Here is a 20,964-nt window from a genome sequence, read left to right as displayed (position 1 = left end):
AGCTGAAAGTGTTAGTCACCTTTAATTTTGACTTTTTGGGATAATCGTCAAAAAGATCCGTCAGTTATGTCTCTTAAGAGATCTGTTGACTTCATTCTCTTCTCCCAGTCTTCATTGTCACCTATTTTTTGAATTGGGCTTCTTTTTGTGCATCTCATTTCCTTCTTCCCTACATTCCTCTTAGAGACTTGTCATTTAGTATAAAGTCCACATTTCTTTCTCTTTCTATTTGACCCACTTTTTAGTTACACTAAACTTAGTGTTCTCTGAATAGATCTTATTATTTTCATATATCCGTATTCTTTCTGGAATGTCTTTCTTTCTCGATGAATTTCTTCTTTCTTCAGTCCCCAGCTAAAGTATCTCCTCTTTTGCAGTACATTTTCTGGTATCTGTTTCATTCCAGAAAAAGCTTCTTCTTTGACTTGAAATTATTTTGAATACATCTTCATTTTTCTTTCATCATACCATATTATATTTATATTTGCTTAGGTCTTTCTCCTCCATTAAAATTTGAACTCTTTGAGGGCAGTGAGAATCATCTTTTTATCCTTGAAAGTGAGCAGAATGATTGACAATTGTAGGCCCTTGGTGAATGGTTGAAATGGTAAATTCTTTAATGAGAATAATAGACTGTTTTCTATCATCAGATGTGAAGTTCCAGTACATAATCTCCAATATTTCCTATAGCTTTTTAGCTTTTGTGATCATATGTTTAAAGTTTGATATATTAATATTATGTAAAATCATATTATTACATTTTGAGTTTATTCCACTTTTGACAAATAGACATAACCATGTAATTTCAAAAATTTGTTTATTTTAATTAATGTCATTTGTATCACCCTATGATTAGGTAAATTTAGAGATCCAGAAATAGAAGGAAAAAAAGTCAGTGATGAGTAATTTTTAAATGATCAGAAATGATAAACCAAGGGCATATGCAGGTAGTTATTTAATTAACTGACTGTACAATTCAGCTGCCTAAAAATAATCACTTTCTAGAGAAGCATAGGTTTTAATTATTAGAATTAATTCAGTTTTTTTTTAATCTACTTGAAAAATAGTTTAGTTGAATTGTTGATATGATACTTCATGAAAATGCATGGGACATATTTTGCAATGTATGGGGAAAAGTGTTTTGAAGATCTGTGATTCCGAATAATGCTTCTGTGTCTTAAATTATTTCCTTGACATCAGATGGTTTATATAGGCCATATTGACCTAATTTGCAATCATTTATCCCTTGGAATTTCTTTATCAGCTGATACTTCATCACAGAAAGTCAAATAACCTTTTTTTTTCTGTCATAAATTACTATTCTTGGAAGATCTCTAACTATGGAAATGATGTTAAATATACTATTTGAGACTGTGCATATGTTAAATTGTTAAATAATTTTTTCTCAAGTGAGTGGCTTGCCTTTTTTTTAAAATTTTAACATCTTTATTGGAGTACAATAGCTTTACAATGGTGTGTTAGTTTCTGCTTTATAACAAAGTGAATCAGTTATACATATACATATGTCCCCATATCTCTTCCCTCTTGCATCTCTCTCCCTCCCACCCTCCCTATCCCACCGCTCTAGGTGGTCACAAAGCACTGAGCTGATCTCCCTGTGCTGTGCGGCCGCTTCCCACTAGCTAGCTATTTTATGTTTGGTAGTGTATATATGTCCATGCCACTCTCTCACTTTGTCCCAGCTTACCCTTCCCCCTTCCCGTATCCTCAAGTCCATTCTCTAGTAGGTCTGCATCTTTATTCCCGTCTTGCCCCTAGGTTCTTCTGACCATTTTTTTCTTTTTCTTTTTAGATTCCATATATATGTGTTAGCATACGGTATTTGTTTTTCTCTTTCTGACTCACTTCACTCTGTATGACAGTCTCTAGGTCCATCCACCTCACTACAAATAACTCAGTTTCGTTCCTTTTTATGGCTGAGTAATATTCCATTGTATATATGTGCCACACCTTCTTTATCCATTCATCTGTTGATGGACGCTTAGGTTGCTTCCATGTCCTGGCTATTGTAAATAGAGCTGCAATGAACATTTTGGTACATGACTCTTTTTGAATTATGGTTTTCTCAGGGTATATGCCCAGTAGTGGGATTGCTGGGTCGTATGGTAGTTCTATTTTTAGTTTTTTAAGGAACCTCCATACTATTCTCCATAGTGGCTGTATCAATTTACATTCCCACCAGCAGTGCAAGAGGGTTCCCTTTTCTCCACACCCTCTCCAGCATTTATTGTTTCTAGATTTTTTGATGATGGCCATTCTGACCAGTGTGAGATGATATCTCATTGTAGTTTTGATTTGCATTTCTCTTATGATTAATGATGTTGAGCATTCTTTCATGTGTTGGCAATCTGTATATCTTCTTTGGAGAAATGTCTATTTAGGTCTTCTGCCCATTTTTGGATTGGGTTGTTTGTTTTTTTGATATTGAGCTGCATGAGTTGCTTGTATGTTTTGGAGATGAATCCTTTGTCAGTTGCTTCATTTGCAAATATTTTCTCCCATTCTGAGGGTTGTCTTTTCGTCTTGTTTATGGTTTCCTTTGCTGTGCAAAGCTTTTAAGTTTCATTAGGTCCCATTTATTTTTGTTTTTATTTCTATTTCTCTAGGAGGTGGGTCAAAAAGGATCTTGCTGTGATTTAAGTCAGAGTGTTCTGCCTATGTTTTCCTCTAAGAGTTTGATGGTGTCTGGCCTTGCATTTAGGTCTTTAATCCATTTTGAGTTTATTTTTGTGTATAAAAATATGGAACGCTTCAAGAATTTGCGTGTCATCCTTGCGCAGGGGCCATGCTGATCTTCTCTGTATCGTTCCAATTTTAGTATATGTGCTGCCGAAGCGAGCACGGCTTGACTTTTTGATGTTGCCTGAACTATGTAGTTCTAAAGAATAATTTTGTAGTTCTAAAGAATAATTTGATAATAGCAGCAGTGGCTGTTTCTAAAATTAACACTTGTCATAGTATTGCCTTCTAAGAATTAGAAAAACTTCTCTTCATTCTTTATACTGACCCTTCTGCCTTCTTGGTTTACGTCTTGTTTATTGGTGTATTTAGCCCTGTCTCCTAGCTAAGTGGGCTTTGGTGATTCCATATTGTATGAACACTTTATCATACTGTTCACTTTTGAGAAAGGTTGTAGGTAATAGTATAAGCCTTTAAACATGGGTATATGCATTAAATAATTTCTAAAATTTCTTTCATTCATTAAGTTGGCAGATTAGAGTTTCTCTGACCATGTTTTAAGAACTTAAGAAATTCTGCTCTTTCTGTATATCTTATAAGTGTCTTTCTGAGAAAAAAGAAAGAAAATATTGTCAAAACCATGAAAGTTAAGTGAATAAAATAATTAGAACATTACCTGTTATATTTTGGTTTTAACAAAAATAATGAAGAATACTATACAGGTGAGGTGGTGGTTAGTGTAAACTTATTTCAACCTAAATAACCAACAGTTTATGTAGCAGCTTCTTAGACTTCCTTTTTCTGTATTAGCTTAAGTGCATTTAGAAGACATCTTAAGTGAATGTAATATTTCTATCTCTTTTTAGAGGCCTTTCTGTATGGGAATGTCTATAAGTTATGCATTGCGAAACTTTTACTAATTTATATGTGAATATGTATATTGGTACTGTTGGATAGAAGTGTACAACATTTTTCTGTTAAATTTGTAGTTTATGGAGAATGTGTGTCTTTAAAGAATGCTATGCATTATCAATATAAGAAAGAAAGGTTAACCGATAGTGGTTTCAATTTGGTTTATATGGTCCAGGTATTAGGACAGTTTATGTTGTGTGGTAATTATACTATTAATATTTTCAGTGATTAATTAATACACAGTAATCTTACATAAAAAACAGACCTTATTTTTGAATAGGGTATAACTAAATGGTGATGAAGGACTTAATTTTCTGAAATACAGCATCATTTTTGTAATTCCCTATGTAATCATAAGAAGTATAAAGCCATGAAAAATAATATGATTTCATGTTTTATTTTTGATTTAAATATAAAGAAACATATTGTGAGAAGAACAGATTTGTAAGCTTGCAGATTGGGGGTAAAAATGGTAAGAGAGAATCCATTTTTTCTTAACTGTTTATGCCTAAAGAGGATAGAAACTGAATAATATATAATATATAATATTTATTCAGTATTCCATATATTATAATAAACATTACTTGTTTGTAGGTGATGTTACTTTTTAATGTCCTTTGAAATTAAGACTAATTTTTAAATGTGTAAATAGAATTATCACTGAAAGGACTCTTCTGTTTTACAGTGGGGTGGCTTTTCCTTTTATTTGGGGTTAATTGCTAGAATTTTACTAAATGTGGGTGATGTGGTATTTTAATGGAATGACTGTTACCAAGTTTGGAACTCATTGCACCTGTTTGTTCATATCAGGGCTTCCTAATTGGACAGAACAGTAATTCTCAAACTTTTGGGTCTCATGATCCTTTTAGACTCCTAAAACTTTTTGAGGATCCCAGAGGGCTTTTGTTATTGTGGGTTATAGCTATGGATATTTACCATATGAGAAATTAAAACAAATATAAAAATATTGCTGTATTCATTTTAAAATAAAAACAGTAGTATTTTAAAATCACAACTAGCGCTATTTTCCAAATTTGAGAAAAGTGGCCTTGTTTTACATGTTGTGCACATCTCCTTAATGTCTGGCTTAATAAAAAACAATGGATTCTGCCTTCAATCCATTGCCATATTACATTCACGTAGCCTCTGGAAAACTTGACTTTCACTTGTGAGAGAATGAGAGTGAAAAAGATAAATAACATCTTGGTGTTATTATAAAAATAATTTTGATGTCACTGCCCTCCTGAAAGTGTCTCATGGACCACCTACTCCTGTCCCTAAGTGTCTCTGGACCATGTGTTGAGAACTGCTGAGCTAGAAGTATAAGCATTTGTGCTAAAGGTTAAGAATGCCTGAAAGCAAAACTTCCTTGGAAAAGAACATAGCCTGTGTGATAATTCTGTACTTAGTATTTCTAATCAGATTTTAGTTTTTCTTTTTTTTTTTAATGGTCTTAGTTGCAGTACATGGGGTCTTCCGTTGCGGTGTGCAGGCTTCTCTCTAGTTGTGGCGCATGGGCTCCAGAGTACATGGGCTCTGTAGTGTGGTACTTGGGCTCTCTAGCTGTGGTGTACAGGCTTAGTTGCCCCGCAGCATGTGGGATCTTTGTTCCCCGACCAGGGATCGACCAGCGTCCCCTACATGGCAAGATGGATTCTTAACCACTGGATCACCAGGGAAGTCCCAGATTTTAGTTTTTCTTGATCAAATCTGTAGAGTTTAAATTTCCTGTTAAGAATGTTAATACTGTTGTTCTAATTCTTCCTACATGAACAATACTGGACCTGAAAATGGAAAGAAACATCATGATAATATTTCTTTTAATAACATGCTTAACTGTTGCCCACCTATAAGGAACTGAAGTACCAAGCAGTATTGACAGTATTAGACCTCCAAGTGTTATTTTCTGACTTTAATTAATTAATGTTGTTTTGTCACTTAAGTGGAATGCTGAAATATAAAATGAAGTGTTCAATTAAATTAATTTTGGGAGAGTGATGGTGAGATTGTATTTTCATATAATGTGTGAATTTTGTATTCTTGCCCATTCTTGAGCTTTTCTTGGGAAAAAATATACTTGTCTTGAATATTGGGGATGCTGATAAGCATCACTGAAAATTAGTGATGTTTGAAGCTATCAGACTAACTTTCATCAACTCACCATCAATGACTTTTTATAGTAGTCTCAAAAATACTCTTAGAACAATTGGAATTGGGTGGAGTAAAAGTTTATAGTTGAAAATTCACTGGATGTAAGAACAAATAAAAAAGCTTGCTTTTGCCCATGAGTTGGATTGCATTCGTGCAGTTCAGTAGCCAAAAACTTTGATCAAGAGACACAGCTGCTAACTTAAAACATTCATTACTCTTTGTTCTCAGCCTTCTTTCTGAGTCTCTCTTCTTTCTTGCCCTCTTGTCCTTCACCTCTCCCACTTTGAAAAACCCCTTTCTTGTGTATCATTTATATTGATGTGGTTGTTTTGTTTGGTGTTTGCTTAGGGTACTCCTCAGCCCCTGTTTGTTAGTTGCAACTTTTCCTAACTCATAACAATTTAATTTGTTTGCTCAGTGTTAGAAAACTGCCCAGACTTGTCCTGGGAAATGAAATTTTAGTTTGGTCTTTACAACATTTGCTTTATATTCTTGATTTTAAAAAAATATATGACTCTTGATCCTATACTTCAATGATAAAATATGTGTTGAAATACATTAGTAGTTACATAAGAAGTTTTTGCATACATTGACTCATAAAACAATATGTATCTCAAAGAGTCAGAGTGAAATCATCTTTTTTTTCACCAAAGATCTGTGCTGAGTCATGTTTTAAGGTAAAATTATGTTGCTTGATAAAGCTGAGGTATTTTTATTTGGATTTGAGACTAAATGTCTGTTTAATTTACTCAGTGAAATGTAATGCTGTTTATGGAATTTATCCATCTTGGGTAAGGTAGAGATAGATATTTTTGAGACACTTTGAAACCATTAAAGAAAGGAAGTTTTGAAGAAAATTGAAGCAGTTCTCATTTGTCCCTTTATTGATCTTTTTCTTGGTGTTATTTTAGAAACCCAAAGTTATATTATCTATATAGCTTGATTGAATGTACATGTTAGGTACACAGTAATTCTCTCAACAATGAGTTGGCTTATATGAAATACAGCAGATCAGATTTACTTATGTTACATCTCTTCAACTCTGAGAAATTCTGTGTGAATAATTATGAATTTTGAGTCATGCTTAATAGATAAGTTTGAAAAGAGGAGACTTGAAGGTTGGGTAAAAGGAAAAGTTGGCAATTTGGATAGCAGAACTGTGGTAGAAAAATTTGAAATGCAGCCTTAGAAAAGCTCAAACAGTAAGGCAGAATAAATCTGAGCCTTAGAATGGATCCATTTCTTCTGTTAAGGACGTACGGTAGGAATGGAGAGGAAGCCAAAATTATTTTATAGGGCGACAGAGTCTGAATAGTACACAGTTGACCTTTGAACAGTGTGGATTTGAACAGTGTGGGTCCACTTATACATGGATTTTTTTCAATAGTAAATACTACAGTACTATACAATATAAGGTTGGTTGAATCCGAGGATCTGGAACCACAGACACAGAGGAACTGAAATATGTATATGGAGGGCTGACTATAAGTTATACATGGATTTTTGACTGCATGGAGGGGTCAGTGCCCCTAACTCCTGTGTTTTTCAAGGGTCAACTCTATTTTGCTTAATTCCGAGTAGCTCCAAAATGAAGTTAATAGTTAAGAGTAGAAGTAAGTCTCTGTAACTTTAAATATTAGGGAGAGTATTTGAGAAATACTTGCTCAGTTATAGTTAATACTTGGATTAAGTAAATGTGGTCTAAATCTTTTTCCAATTTAAGTTTTTCTTTGTAGTCCCAGAATAATATTTTTAAGTTATGTAAGTTTCAGGTGTGCAGCATTATAATTTGACATCTGTACAGGCATACCTTGTTTCATTGTGCTTTGCTTTATTGTGCTTCACAGATTTCTTTTCTTTTTTTTTTTTTACAAATTGAAAGTTTGTGGCAGCCCTACAATGAGCAAGTCTTCGATGCCATTTTTCCGACAGCATCTGCTCACACCTTGTCTCTGTGTCACATTTTGGTAATATTTACAGTATTTCAAACTTTTCCATTATTATTATATTTGTTATAGTGATCTGTGATCAGTGATCTTTGATGTTACTACTATGACTCACTGAAGGGTCAGATGATGGTTAGCATTTTTAGCCATAAAGTGTTTTTAAGGTATTAATAAGGTATGTACGTGGTATTTTTAGACAGTGCTACTGTACACTTAATAGACTACAGTATAGTATAAATATAACTTTTGTATGCATCAGGAGACCAAAAAATTCATCTGACTTTATTTTGGTATTTATTCCCTTTATTGTGGTGGTCTGGAACTGAACCCAAAATATCTCCTAAATATGCCTGTACACACTACAAAGTGATCATCAGCACGTTTCTAGTTACCATCCATCACCATACAGCTGACCCCCTTTACCCATTTCACCCATTCCACCCAACTCCCTTTCCCTTTGGTAAACACTAATCTTATCTCTGTATCTATGAGTTTGTTTTTGTTTTATTTTGTTTGTTCATTTGTTTTTTTACATTCCACACATGAGTGAAATTTTATGGTATTTGTCTTTCTTAACTTACATCACTTAACATAAACCTTTCAGGGTCCATCCGTGTTGTTGCAAATGGAAGGATTGGATTTAATTCTTTTTTTGTGGTGGGGTAGTTTTCCTTTGTGTATATGTACCACATTTTCTTTATCCATTCATGCACCCATGGACACTTAGGTTATTTCCATATCTTGGCCGTTGTAAATAATGCTGCAACAAACGTAGGGGTTCATATATCTTTTCAAATTGTTTTTGTGTTCTTTAGATAATACCTAGAAGTAGAATAGCTGGGTCAGATGGGAGTTCTATTCTTAATTTTTTGAGGAATCTCTATACTGTTTTCCATGGTGGCTGCACCAATTTTCAGTCCCACCAACAGTGTACAAGGGTTTCCTTTTCTCCACATCTTCTCCAATATTCGTAATTTTTTTCTTTTTGCTAATAGCCATTCTGACAGGTGTGAGGTGATCTCTCATTGTGGTTTTGATTTGCATTTCCCTCATAATTAGTGATGTTGAACATCTTTTCATGTACCTTTTGGCCATCTGTATGTCTTCTTTAGAAAAATGTCTATTCATTACAAAATGTCCATTTTTAAATCAACTTGTTTGTTTTTAAGTTGTATGGGTTCTTTATATATTTTGGATAATAATCCCTTATTGGATTTACAAATATCTTCTCCCATTCAGTAGGTTGCCTTTTCGTTTTGCTGATGGTTTCCTTCACTGTGCAGAAACATTTTAGTTTGATGTAGTCCCATTTGTTCATTTTTGCTTTTGTTTCCCTTGCTTTTGGAATTAGATCCACAAAAATATCTCTAAAACTCATATAAATGAAGTTACCTCCTATGTTTTCTTCTAGGAGTTTTATGGTTTCAGGTCTTACATTCAGATCTTTAATCCATTTTGAGTTAATTTTTGTGTGTGGTGTGAGATAGTGGTCTAATTTGATTCTTTTGGCTGTAGCTGTCCAGTTTTCCCAGCACCATTTATTGAAGAGACTGTTCTTTCTCCATGTATGTTCTTTGCTCCTATGTTGTCAATTAATTGCCCATATATTTGTGGTTTTATTTCTGGACTCTCAGTTCTGTTCCATTGATCTGTGTGTCTGTTTTTGTGTGAGTTCCATACTGTTTTGATTACTGTAGTTTTGTAGAGTACAGTTGACCCTTGAACAATATGGAGGTTAAGGTTACCACTCTCTATGCAGTTGCAAATTCATGTATAACTTATAGTTGGCCCTTGGTATACACAGTTCCTCCATATCCATGGTTCTTCATCCTTGGATTAAACCAACCTTGGATTGTGTGGTACTCTATCTAGTATTTATTATTGAAAAAAATCCGTGGGTAAGTGCATTTCAAACATGTGCTGTTTAAAGGTTTGCTGTAGTTTGAAATCAGGGAGCATGATAACCTCCAGCTTTGTTCTTCTTTCTCAGGATTGTTTTGGCTATTTGGTGTCTTTTGTGGTTCCATACAAATTTTAAGATTGTTTTAGTCATGTGAAATATGCCATTGGAATTTTGATAGGGATTGCATTGAATCTATAGATTGCTTTGGGTAGTATAGACATTCTAACAATATAAATTCTTTCAGTCCATAAGCATGAAATATCTTTCCATTCATTTGTGTCTTCTTTGATTTCTTTTATCAGTGTCTTAAAGTTTTCAGTGTATTAGGTCTTTCACCTCCTTGGTTAAATTTATTGCTAGGTATTTTATTCTTTTTTATGTAGTGGTAAATGGGATTTTCTTAATTTCTGTTTCTGATAGTTCATTCTTAGTGTATAGAAAAACCACAGACTTCAGTATATTGATTTTGTATCCTGTGACTTTACTGAATTCATTTATTTGTTTGAACAGGTTTTATTTGTGGCATCATTAGAACTTTGTATATATAGTATCATGTCATCTGCAAATAGTGACAGTTTTACTTCTTTCTTTCTGATTTGGATCACTTTTATTAATTTTTCTTGTCTAGTTGCTACGGCTAGGATTTCCAGTACTGTGTTGAATAGAAGTGGTGAGAGTGGGTATCCTTCTCTTATTCCTGATCATCACTGAGTATGATGTTAGCTGTGGCTTTGTCATATATGGCCTTTATTAGGTTGAGGTATGTTCACTCCATACCCACTTGGTTGAGAATTTTTATCATAAATGGATGTTGAATTTTGTCAGATGCTTTTTCTGCATCTAATGAGATGATCATGTGATTTCTATCCTTCATTTTGTTAATGTATGGTATCATGTTGATTGATTTGCAGATGTTGAACATTCTTGCATCCTTGGAATAAATCCCACTTGATCATGGTGTATGATTTTTTTAATGTATTGCTTGATTTGGTTTGCTCATATTTTGTTGAGGGCTTTTGCATCTTTGTTCATCAAGGATATTGGCCTGTAATTTTCTTCTATGGTGTCCTTGTCTGGTTTTGGTATCAGCATAATGGTAGCTTCACAAAATGTGTTTGGAAGGTTTTCTTCCTCTTTAATTTTTTGGAAGAGTTTGAGAAGGAGTTTGACAAGGATTGGTATTCTTTGAATGTTTTGTATAATTTGCCAGTGAAGCCATCTGATCCTAGACTTCTGTTTGTTGGGAGCTTTCGATTATAGTTTCAGTCTCCTTACTAGTAATTGTTCTATTCAGATTTTCTATTTCTTCTTGATTCAGTCTTGGAAGCTTGGATGTTTCTAGGAATTTTCCGTTTTTTCTAGGTTGTCTAATTTGTTGGTGTAGAATTGTTCATAGTAGTACCTTATGATATTTTGTATTTCTGTGGTATCAGTTGTAATTTCTCTTTCATTCTGATTTTGTTTGAGTCCCCTCTTTTTCTTTTTCTGGGGGGGTTAGTCTAGCTAACGATTTGTCAATTTTGGTTATCTTTTCAAAGAACTAGCTCTTAGGTTCATTGATCTTTTCTGTTGTTTTTTAAATGTCTATTTCATTTATTTCCACTCAGATCTTTATTATTTCCTTTCTTTGAATGTGGAGCTTCATTTATTCTTTTTATGTTTTCTTTATGTGTAAATTTAGATTATTTATTTTGGATTTTTCTCGTTTCTTGAGGTAGGCCTATATTGCTATGGTCTTTCTTCTTTGAACTGCTTTTGCTGCATCTCATGGATTTTGGTACGTTATATCTCTGCTTTCATTTGTCTCTAGGTATTTATTTGATTTCTTTAGTGACCTATTGGTTGTTTGGTAGCATGTTTAATTTCCACGTTTCTGTGGTTTTTACTGTTTTCTTTTTGTGATTGATATTTAGTTTCATAGTATTGTGGCCAGAGAATATGCTTGATATGATTTCAGCCTTTCTGAATTTATATTGAGACTTTTTTTGTGACCTAATATATGACCTATCCTGGAGAATGTTTCAGGTGCACTTGAAAAGAATGTATATTTTGGTGCTTTTGGATGGAATGTTCTATATGTTAAGTCCGTGTGATCTAATGTGTGATTTAAGTTTGATGTTTTCTTTTTAATTTTTTTTCTGGATGATCTATCCATTGATGTAAGTAGGGTGTTAAAGTCCTCTGCTATTATTGTTTTGCTTTCAATTTCTCCCTTTAAGTCTGTTAATATTTGTGTTGTATATCTTAGTGCTCCTCTACTGGATGCATATACATTTATAAATGTTATATCTTCTTGCTGGATTGACACCTTTATCATTATGTTTGCCCTTGTTGTCTTTTAATATAGTCTTTGTTTTAAAGTCTGTTTTGTCTGATATGAGTATAGGTACTCCAACTTTCCTTTTATTTACATTTGCATTGAAATTTTTTCCATTCCTTCACTTTCAGTCTGTGTGAGTTCTTTCTCCTGAAGTAAGTCTTGTGTAGGCAGCATATAGATGGATGTGTTTTTTGTTTTTTTTTTAAATTTAAACAGTCCCTCACTGTCTTTTTCTTGGCTATTTTAGTCCATTTGAAGTAATTATTGGTAAGTATGTACTTGTCATTTTGTTAATTGTTTTCTGGTTGTTTTTGTAGTTCCTCTCTGTTCCTTTCTTCTCTTTCCCTCTTCCTTCGTGTTTTGGTGGTTTTCTTCAGTGTTATATTTAAATTTCCTTCCATTTTCTTTAGTATATTTACTATAAGTTTTTTTCCCTGTTACTGTAAAGTTCATATATAACATCCTATGTAAGTAGTAGCCTGTTTTAAGCTGGTAGCAAATTAAATTTGAACACATTCCAAAGCTTCATCTTTTTACTACTCCAGCCCCCTGCCCCAATGTTTTATACTTTTGATGATACATTTTACCTCTTAATTTTATGCATCCCTTAACTAACTATTGGAATTTAATTTAAATTTACTACTTCTTGTCTTTAAACCATCATGTTTGCTTTATAAGTATTGATCTACTACCTTTATTATATATTTAGCTTTTCCAGAAAGACTTTTTACTTGCATGTGTTTTCTTATTATTAATTAGTGCTTTTTCTTTTCATCTTAAATATTTCTTGTAGGGCCAGTTTTGTGCTGATGAACTCCTTTAAGCTTTTGTTTATCTGGGAAACTCTTGATCCCTTCTTCAATTCTGAATGATAAATTTGCTAGGTGGAGAATTCTTGTTGGGGGTTTTTTCCTTTTAGCACTTTGAATAGGTTATGCCACTCACTACTGGCCTGTAAAGTTTCTGCTGAAAAATCTGCTGATAGTCTTATGGAGTTTACTTTGTATGTAACAAGTTGGTTTTCTCTCGCTGCTTTTAGGATCTTCTCTTTATCCTGAACTTATACCATTTTAATTATAATGTGTCTTGGTGTATGTCTATTTGGGCTAATCTTTTTTGGAACTCTCTGGGATTCCTGGACCTGGATATTTGTTTCCTTCCCCAGATTAGAGAAATTTTTGGCCATATTTCTTCAGATAGTTTTTCTGGCCCCTTTTCTCTCTCTTCTTCTTCTGGGATCCATATAATGCAAATGTTATTTTGCTTGATGCTGTCTCAATGGTTTCTTAAATTAATTTCACTTTTTAAAATTCTACTTTTCATTTTGCTTCTCTGTCTGGATGAGTTCAGTTGTTTTGTCTTGCAGCTCACTGATTCATTCTTTTACTTCATCCAGTCTACTGTTGAACTCCTCTAGTATATTTTTCAACTGAGTTATAACCTCTTTGGTACTTTCCTATATTTCAGTCCCTGTTGAAGCTCTCACTGTGTTCATCCATTCTCCTCCTGAGTTTGGTGAACATCTTTATGACCAAGAAGCAACAAACTAAAGAGTGGAAATGGGTTATTAAGAGATTGCTAAATTAAGAGCATAGAAGTTAGCACTTTCAGTGGAATGCAGGGGGGAAAGCATTGTAGAAATATTTTTTAAAACTCAGTAGCTGAGAGCTATTGGTAAGTCTTAATTGCATCTCTAGGCTCTTGATGTATATAGCATACTAAAATCAGTATTTCAGAGTTGAATAAATGTTAGAGTCTCTCATCCACTATTTCTAAGCCTTTTATCTGTTTTTACTTATAATGGGGGTAGATATGACTCAAATATGATATGAGTGGCTCTAGTAAGAAGATAATGATTCTCAGTGGCAGGGGGAAGTGTGTGTGTGTGTGTGTGTGTGTGTGTGTGTGTGTGTGTGTGTGTGGTGTGGTGTGGTACAGGGTGGTGATGTGTACACATGGGGGTGTATGAGAATCTCTATTTTGGGGGAAGAGACCATGTACACAGTTTGAACTTGTCTCCTTCCCCTACCCCTGTCATGATTATATTATCTTACCTTCCTATCTTCAGCTGTTCTGCTGCCTTTCTCATACTCACATTTTAGAAAAACTGGTCTTATCTAAACTACTAATATAGATAAACTGAAGTCAGCTTGAGAGTTTGAATAGTTAGTATTAAGCCAAACTAAGAACGTAGCTATCCTGGCTTCTAGTTCAATGTTTTGTTTTGCCCATGCAATAATTATTATGCCAAATGATAAAATAAACAACAGGGTAAAATTATGTTTTTCATACTCTTTATTTTAAAAAGGATGGGAAGGTTTTAGTATATTTTAGAAAGTTTTTTTCCTTTCTAAAATCATTACACAAAACAAAACAAAAAATACTCATAAGTAAAACTGAGACGTTTAAGATGGATGTTGTTCATTTCCTCATAACGAATAAATAGATACAATGTTAAGATAAAATGATCCCCTATTATATGTTAGTTTATTGTGAGTCTGTTAGTTCTAAAAATAAAATACGGGTGATTTTTGTGTATTTAGACTTTATATTTGGAGTTTGTATTATTTTGTGTTGTTGCGTAATGATTTATTTAGCAATTAGTGACATAGAATAAGAGACTTTATTATCTCCCAATTTCTATTGGTCATGAGTCCAGGCATAGCTTAGCTTTGTCCTTTGTTGTGGGTCTTTCCAGGCTTAAATCAAGGTGTAAGCTTGGACTGCAATCTTTTCTGAGCCTCTGATCCTTTTCCAAGCTCACTGGTTATTTCTAGAATTCAGTTCCTCATGGCTGTGTGATGAGGCTCTCAGTTCCTGGGGCCTGCCCACCATTTCCTGGCATGTGGCCCTCTTCCACAACATAGTAGTGCTCTGCTGCTTTGACTATCTCTGACTTCTAGACTTGCTTTTTAAACATCTTACCTGATTAAGTCATGCCCAACAGAATAATCTCCCTTTTGATTAATTTAACCTCCACTAACAGGGATCTTAATTTTGTTACCTTTGCCATATAACATAATCTAATGACAAGAGTGAAATCTGGGAATCTTGCCCACACTTGCGGGGAAAGGATTATATGGGTTGTGTACACCAGAGGATGGAAATCTTGGGGGTTGAACTTAGCATTATGCCTACCACAGGGTTATGAAAGAGTGCAGTAACTCCTTTGTTCAATAAAAATAAGATCTTTCCTATGTGCCAAGCATTTCTGTAGGCCATGGAAATACAAGTCTCAAGGGCGCAGTTCCTTTCTATAGTGAGGTTGGTGGAGACCAACAATGAAGCACTGTTTATAATGTAGTTCAGTAATGCAGGTTCAGTAGAAGTGTAACCAGGCTACTCTGTGAACATGAAGGAGAAGGTATAGGGAGGGAGGAGGCTGGGTCAGGAGAAGTTTATTGTTTGTATGGAAAAAATAAAAATACTGCTGCAGTTCTTGAAGCTACAAAATGATTAAAAAATTGTTTATTGTTATTCTTTTCCTCCAGATGGTATACCTCAAGTTTACTATTTTGGCCCTTGTGGGAAATACAACGCTATGGTGCTGGAACTGCTGGGACCTAGTTTGGAAGATTTGTTTGATTTGTGTGACAGAACATTTTCTCTTAAAACGGTTCTCATGATAGCTATCCAACTGGTAAGTAAAGCAGGATGTTTTGAAGCTGTTTGAACAATTGTGTGTTTCATTTGGTCACTAATTTACACTGAAAGTTTAAAGTTTTGTGACATTATCTTCCACAGCATTTGACCTAATAAAAATGTCTGCTTTTCATATCATTGTCCTTTTAGGATGACTGTAACTTAAAATAACTGAATCAGGTGTATTTTATTTGTATGAAAAAATTAATATCTTACTACTTTAAGGTCAGAATGCTCAGTTTGGGAATTAAGTTGTTTCCAGCACTCTTTTCAGGTCGAAAATGAATACTTAGAGAAGAGAACCCTCAGAAAGATGGGTTTTTAATCTTGGTAATAAATTAAAATGGCCTATAAAAAGAAGAAACAAACTAATGAGAAAGTCTTATAAATCATTTAAATTTCAGGGAGCCTATGGGGAAATAACTTAAGAGGATAATTTTAAGGCAGTTTTGAAATAAATGCCAGTAAGTGTATGCTGCAGAAGTCTTAAAATTGTTTTTATCTGTTGACTCATTACTTCTACAGATTTATCCAATGGAAGTATTCAGATGTACTTAAAGCTTGTTGTGCAAAGACGTCTTTAATAAAGTGGGAAACAACCCGAATGCACAGACATAACAGTGTTAGTTGGATAAATTATTAATAGCCATAAAATAATAAGCAGCCACTAAAAAGTGTATATTAAAAGAATGTTTCATGACCTGGAAAATGCTCATAATATATTGTTAATGAGAACTATAGGTCATAGAATAGTATATGTTATATGATCCAAAATTTGTTAACAAACTAAAATGGCTTGAGTGACTGTGTTCACTTACATTGTATTGTCAACCATGAATATCATTAAATGAAGCACTTTTATTATTTGTAATGTTCTGTTTTCTGACAGTTTATACAATAAACATTATTTGAGAATGTATAAAGCAATGAATAAAAATGTATTATATTATTAGAGTTGGATTCCAAAGTTTTCTAGTCTCAAGATCTTTTTAAATGTTTAATACCTAAGGAAAAAAGTAAACAAGTTATAAAAAAGATAACAAAGTGCTCTGTTAATTCTTTTATTTAACAGTCTAGACTCTTTAAGTTTCTTTAGTGTAATTATAAAATTTTCTCCATTATTGAACAGATAAGGAAGAATAAATTGCAGCTTTGTGAATATATCTGTTTATATTTTTGAGTTCAAGATTTTTTATTAGTAAAGCTTTTTAATTCTATAAGGTAGCATCATCTGAAAGTGTTGATTTAATCAGGCTTCCTGATAAGAAAGGAATTCATAAAATTCAAGCACTTTCCTATATAAGTGCCCAAAATAGTAAAAAGCAAAGATATTTAATCATAATTGGACATATATTTAAGAAACTATTGAGTGATATCATGTTTCTTTTAAAGGGTTCAAACAATTTCTGATTTTTTCTTCTTAATGTTGTTTTCATTGTAAAAATTGTCTTGCCTCTATCATACTATTTTATGCTAGTCAAAGCCTAAAATAAAATGTATCTTTTTTTTTTTTTTTTGAATCAAGATTTCTCGCATGGAGTATGTCCATTCAAAGAACTTGATATACAGAGATGTGAAGCCTGAGAACTTCCTAATAGGACGACCAGGAAACAAAACCCAGCAAGTTATTCATATTATAGATTTTGGTTTGGCAAAGGAATATATTGATCCAGAGACAAAGAAACACATACCATACAGAGAACATAAGAGCCTTACAGGAACAGCTAGATATATGAGCATAAACACACATTTAGGAAAAGGTACGTGTACCTTTCGTAAGTATGGAAGTTTGAACTCAGTACGCTAATAGTGTGGGTTTTTATTTGTTATTATGGTTTAGTTTTTGCAGGTTACAGTCGCTTCTATTGTAATTTTTATTTATCACATCTAACTAGAGTTTACTTTCATTTACATTTAGTAAGTCTTTTAAAGTAAGTTGCTTTCAAATAAATGAATGACAAATATCCTTATATTCACTATATCTTTTTTATTTTACTTGAAATGTTCGACTTTGATACACTTAGGGTGATCCATTTAATTATTTCTATTAAAGAATATGAGAGAATACTTAATTTTAACTGCATTTAATGTGTGTAAAGGTTTTTGATTGAGACTGTAACTCTTTGATACAGCTGTCCAGGGAGGTAGCCACCTGCCTAATACATTGAATACTGAGAATACATATCTTACAGGTACTGTTTACTTTGTACTAGCTATTATTTAACCTTTTTAAGAGGGTTCCTTATTTATAAAAAGGGTAAAATATCAACTGCACAGGGTTTCTTATAGCTTTTTTTTTTCCTGGTCCAGGATCACATATTTCACCTAATCGTCCTATCTCTTTTGTTTCCTTTCATCTGGTACAGTTCCTTGCCTTTCTTTATGGTTCCTGAAGTTAATATTTTTGTAGAGTACGGGTTGTTTTGTAGCATGTCCTGTGTTTGAAGCTGTCTGATATTTCTTCATGACTATATTTGGGTATCCAGTTTAAGCACAAGTATCATAGAAGTGATGTGTTCTCAGTGCATCATGTCAGAAGGCACATGTCACTTGGTTCCAAGTAGCTTTGATCACTTGCTTAGGGTAGTGACTGCTAAGTTTCTCCACTTAAAAGTTTCTTATTTTCCCTTTGTAGTTAGAAAATATTTTCTAAGTCAGTTTTTGAGATTATGTAAATATGTTGTTTCTCATCAAATTTTTACCCACTAGATTTAATATCAATTGATGATTTTCTAACTCCATCGTTCCTTATGAATTTACTAGTTTCATTCTAATGTAGGCAAAAGCTTTCCCTTCTTCCCTTATTTATTGACTTACATCAGTATGGACTCATAGACTCATGGATTCTTAACTGGATGTATTATAGTCCATTACTATCATTATTTATATCATTATTTATTTTGATGCTCAGATTGTCCCAGATTTGGCTACTGGTTGCTCTCTCAAGCTGTTTAGCTGTTCCTTTGGCATGTTCTCATGATTCTTGGAAAACTTCTTTCTTGTCTTGTGCAACAAGTTGTTCCAGGCTTATCTTATAGTTTCTTGTCTCTAGCCCAGATACAACATTTTTCTAAGAAGCCCTGGTTCCTTTATTGGATAATGGTATGTAGAAACCAAGATTTTGTAACACTAGGTGTATTTATTGCTCCTAGTATGTTATTGTTTCTAAGGCCTTTCTGTAGCAGAACTAGGAAATGTGTACATGTCTGTGTGTGTGAATATACACATATATACTCATTTGTGTGTATATACAACACACATTTATGTACACGTACAGATACGCCTACACATGTGTATGCACTTATACACATATGTTAACATCTATCTATTAAAAACTATGAGTTTATACTGATACTTCTAATTTCAGTCTAACAGCACAAAGTAGGATCCCCTCCTTTTCATATTTGTAATTCCCTTCCCTTTTCTATGTTTATATCTTCCTTTGCCAACATTGAGAAATCTGGCTACCACTACTCTAGTATATTTACTCATTTTTAGAAGCCTAGGACACTCAGAATGTAGTTTCAGAATTGGTAACTGATAACACTGTGTTAATGCAAGCTTACTAGAATTGCGATATTTGTAATTCTCATTTTATTGAAGAGTCCTTTTTAAAATTGACTCAAGTAGGACTTCCCTGGTGGTGCAGTGGTTAGGAATCCGCCTGCCAATGCAGGGGACACAGGTTCAAGCCCTGGTCTGGGAAGATCCCACATGCCGCGGAGCAACTAAGCCCGTGCACCACAATGAAGAATAGCCCTAGCTTGCCACAACTAGAGAAAGCCTGCGTACAGCAACGAAGACCCAACACAGCCAAAAATATAAATAAATAAATAAATAAATAAATAAATAAATAAATAAATTGACTCAAGTAAAATATACATTGAGTAAAGTGCACAACGTTTGAGTGTATAACTTATTAGTATTAATAAATGTATACAGCTGTATAACCCACAAGTCTACCAAGATTTAGAACACTATTCACTCCTTAGACTTCCCTCTTGCTGTTCCTCAGTGTCTACAAAAGCAACTGTTGATCTGATTTCTATCACCATAGGTTTAGTTTTGCTGACTCTAATTCTTATAAATGAAATCATATGACTTATTTTGTTCAGTCTAATATGTATGAGATTCATCTAAGTTGATTAGGGGTTGTTCCTGTGCAACGGAGTAGTATTCCATTGCATAAATATGAATGTACCACAAATTGTTTATCCATCCTAACGTTGATGAGCATTTTGATTATTAACAGTATTTTGCTATTATGAATAAAACTGCTATGGCATCCTTGCAAATCTTCCAGCACACGTATGTTTTCAGTTCTTTTGGGTAAATACCTAAGATTGGAATTGTTGGGTCATATTGTAGGTACTAACTTTATAGGAACCTGTCAATCAGTTCCCCAAAACATTCATACCATTTTCTGTTTCTACCAGCAGTGAATGAGAGTTCTGTTTGTTTCACATTCTTGACAACATTTGGTGTTGTCGGTCTTTTTCATTCTAGCCATTCTGGCGAATTTATGTAGTGGTATTGTATTTTACTGTGACTAACGATTGTGAGCACTTTTCATGTGCTTATTGACCACTCGTATGTCTTCTTTTGTGTTGTGTACATCGTTTTATTGTGGATTTGGAGGAATTCTTTATATATTCTGGATATAAGTCCTTTGGCAAATACATGCTCTGTGGACATCGTCTTCTAGTCTGTGGCTTGTCTAGTCATTTTCCTAGTGTTGACAATTGATGAGCAAAAGTTGTAAATATTTATGAAGTCTAATTTATCAAATTTTTCTTTTATGATTACTACTTTTTAAATCCTAAGAAATCTTTACCCCTTGTAATGAGAACATTTTGTGTTTTCTTCTGCCATCTAGAATTCATTTTTTTGTATGATGTGAGATAGGGATTGAGATATTCTTTTTATGATATCATATTCTTTGCCATCAAATTACTTTTGTGTGTTTCTAAAAAAATCAGTTCTAGGTTGTGTTTACAATAGATTATTCCTAAGTCTTAAGCCATGGTCAGTTTTTATATCACAGGAAGTCTAATAACTTAATTTTATGCTTTTAGATTCTATATCTAACATCTTTCTTATAAGGGAGAATAGACAGGAATGTAAACTGATCGGTACTTATCCACTGTCACTGCTCAGATGTACCTTACAATACAATCACAATTTGTCCAGAACCTTAGAAGTCATCTAATCCAACCTCTAACTCCTAGTCTTAGCTTCTTCTCTAACCATTCTCCCCAGACCTATCTGCTGCCCACTGTGTTTCCCTGCTTCTGCATCTCAATCAGAACTAAATAGCACTTGGCATCTTCCCCTGACAGCTTACCTGATAGTAGGCTCATGGTATTTTTTCAGGTGTTTGAAATACCTGA

The 20,964-nt window shown here is 33.6% G+C and overlaps 1 protein-coding gene and 1 non-coding gene across 13 annotated transcripts in view; one reads left to right on the top strand and one right to left on the bottom strand.

The window, feature by feature from the left end:
- Positions 1-20,964, top strand: part of CSNK1G3 (casein kinase 1 gamma 3) — a 138,332-nt gene that overhangs the window by 62,286 nt on the left and 55,082 nt on the right. For all 12 annotated transcript variants that reach the window (XR_009518967.1, XR_009518968.1, XR_009518966.1 and 9 more), the window contains 2 exons: positions 15,424-15,572; positions 17,100-17,334. Coding sequence is in view for 8 of the 12 variants with exons in the window: in XM_060008942.1 (XP_059864925.1) it covers positions 15,424-15,572; positions 17,100-17,334 (384 nt within the window). In the remaining 4 variants the exon portion in view is untranslated. The remainder of the gene's footprint in view (positions 1-15,423; positions 15,573-17,099; positions 17,335-20,964) is intronic.
- LOC132423807 (U6 spliceosomal RNA) lies at positions 2,757-2,863 on the bottom strand. Its single transcript, XR_009519110.1, has one exon. It is a non-coding gene; the product is annotated as a U6 spliceosomal RNA (small nuclear RNA).

Source organism: Delphinus delphis, chromosome 3 (assembly GCF_949987515.2).
Source record: "Delphinus delphis chromosome 3, mDelDel1.2, whole genome shotgun sequence".
NCBI lineage: Eukaryota > Metazoa > Chordata > Mammalia > Artiodactyla > Delphinidae > Delphinus > Delphinus delphis.
Note: the sequence above shows the minus strand (reverse complement) of the source record. Positions and strands in the feature narration are given on the sequence as shown.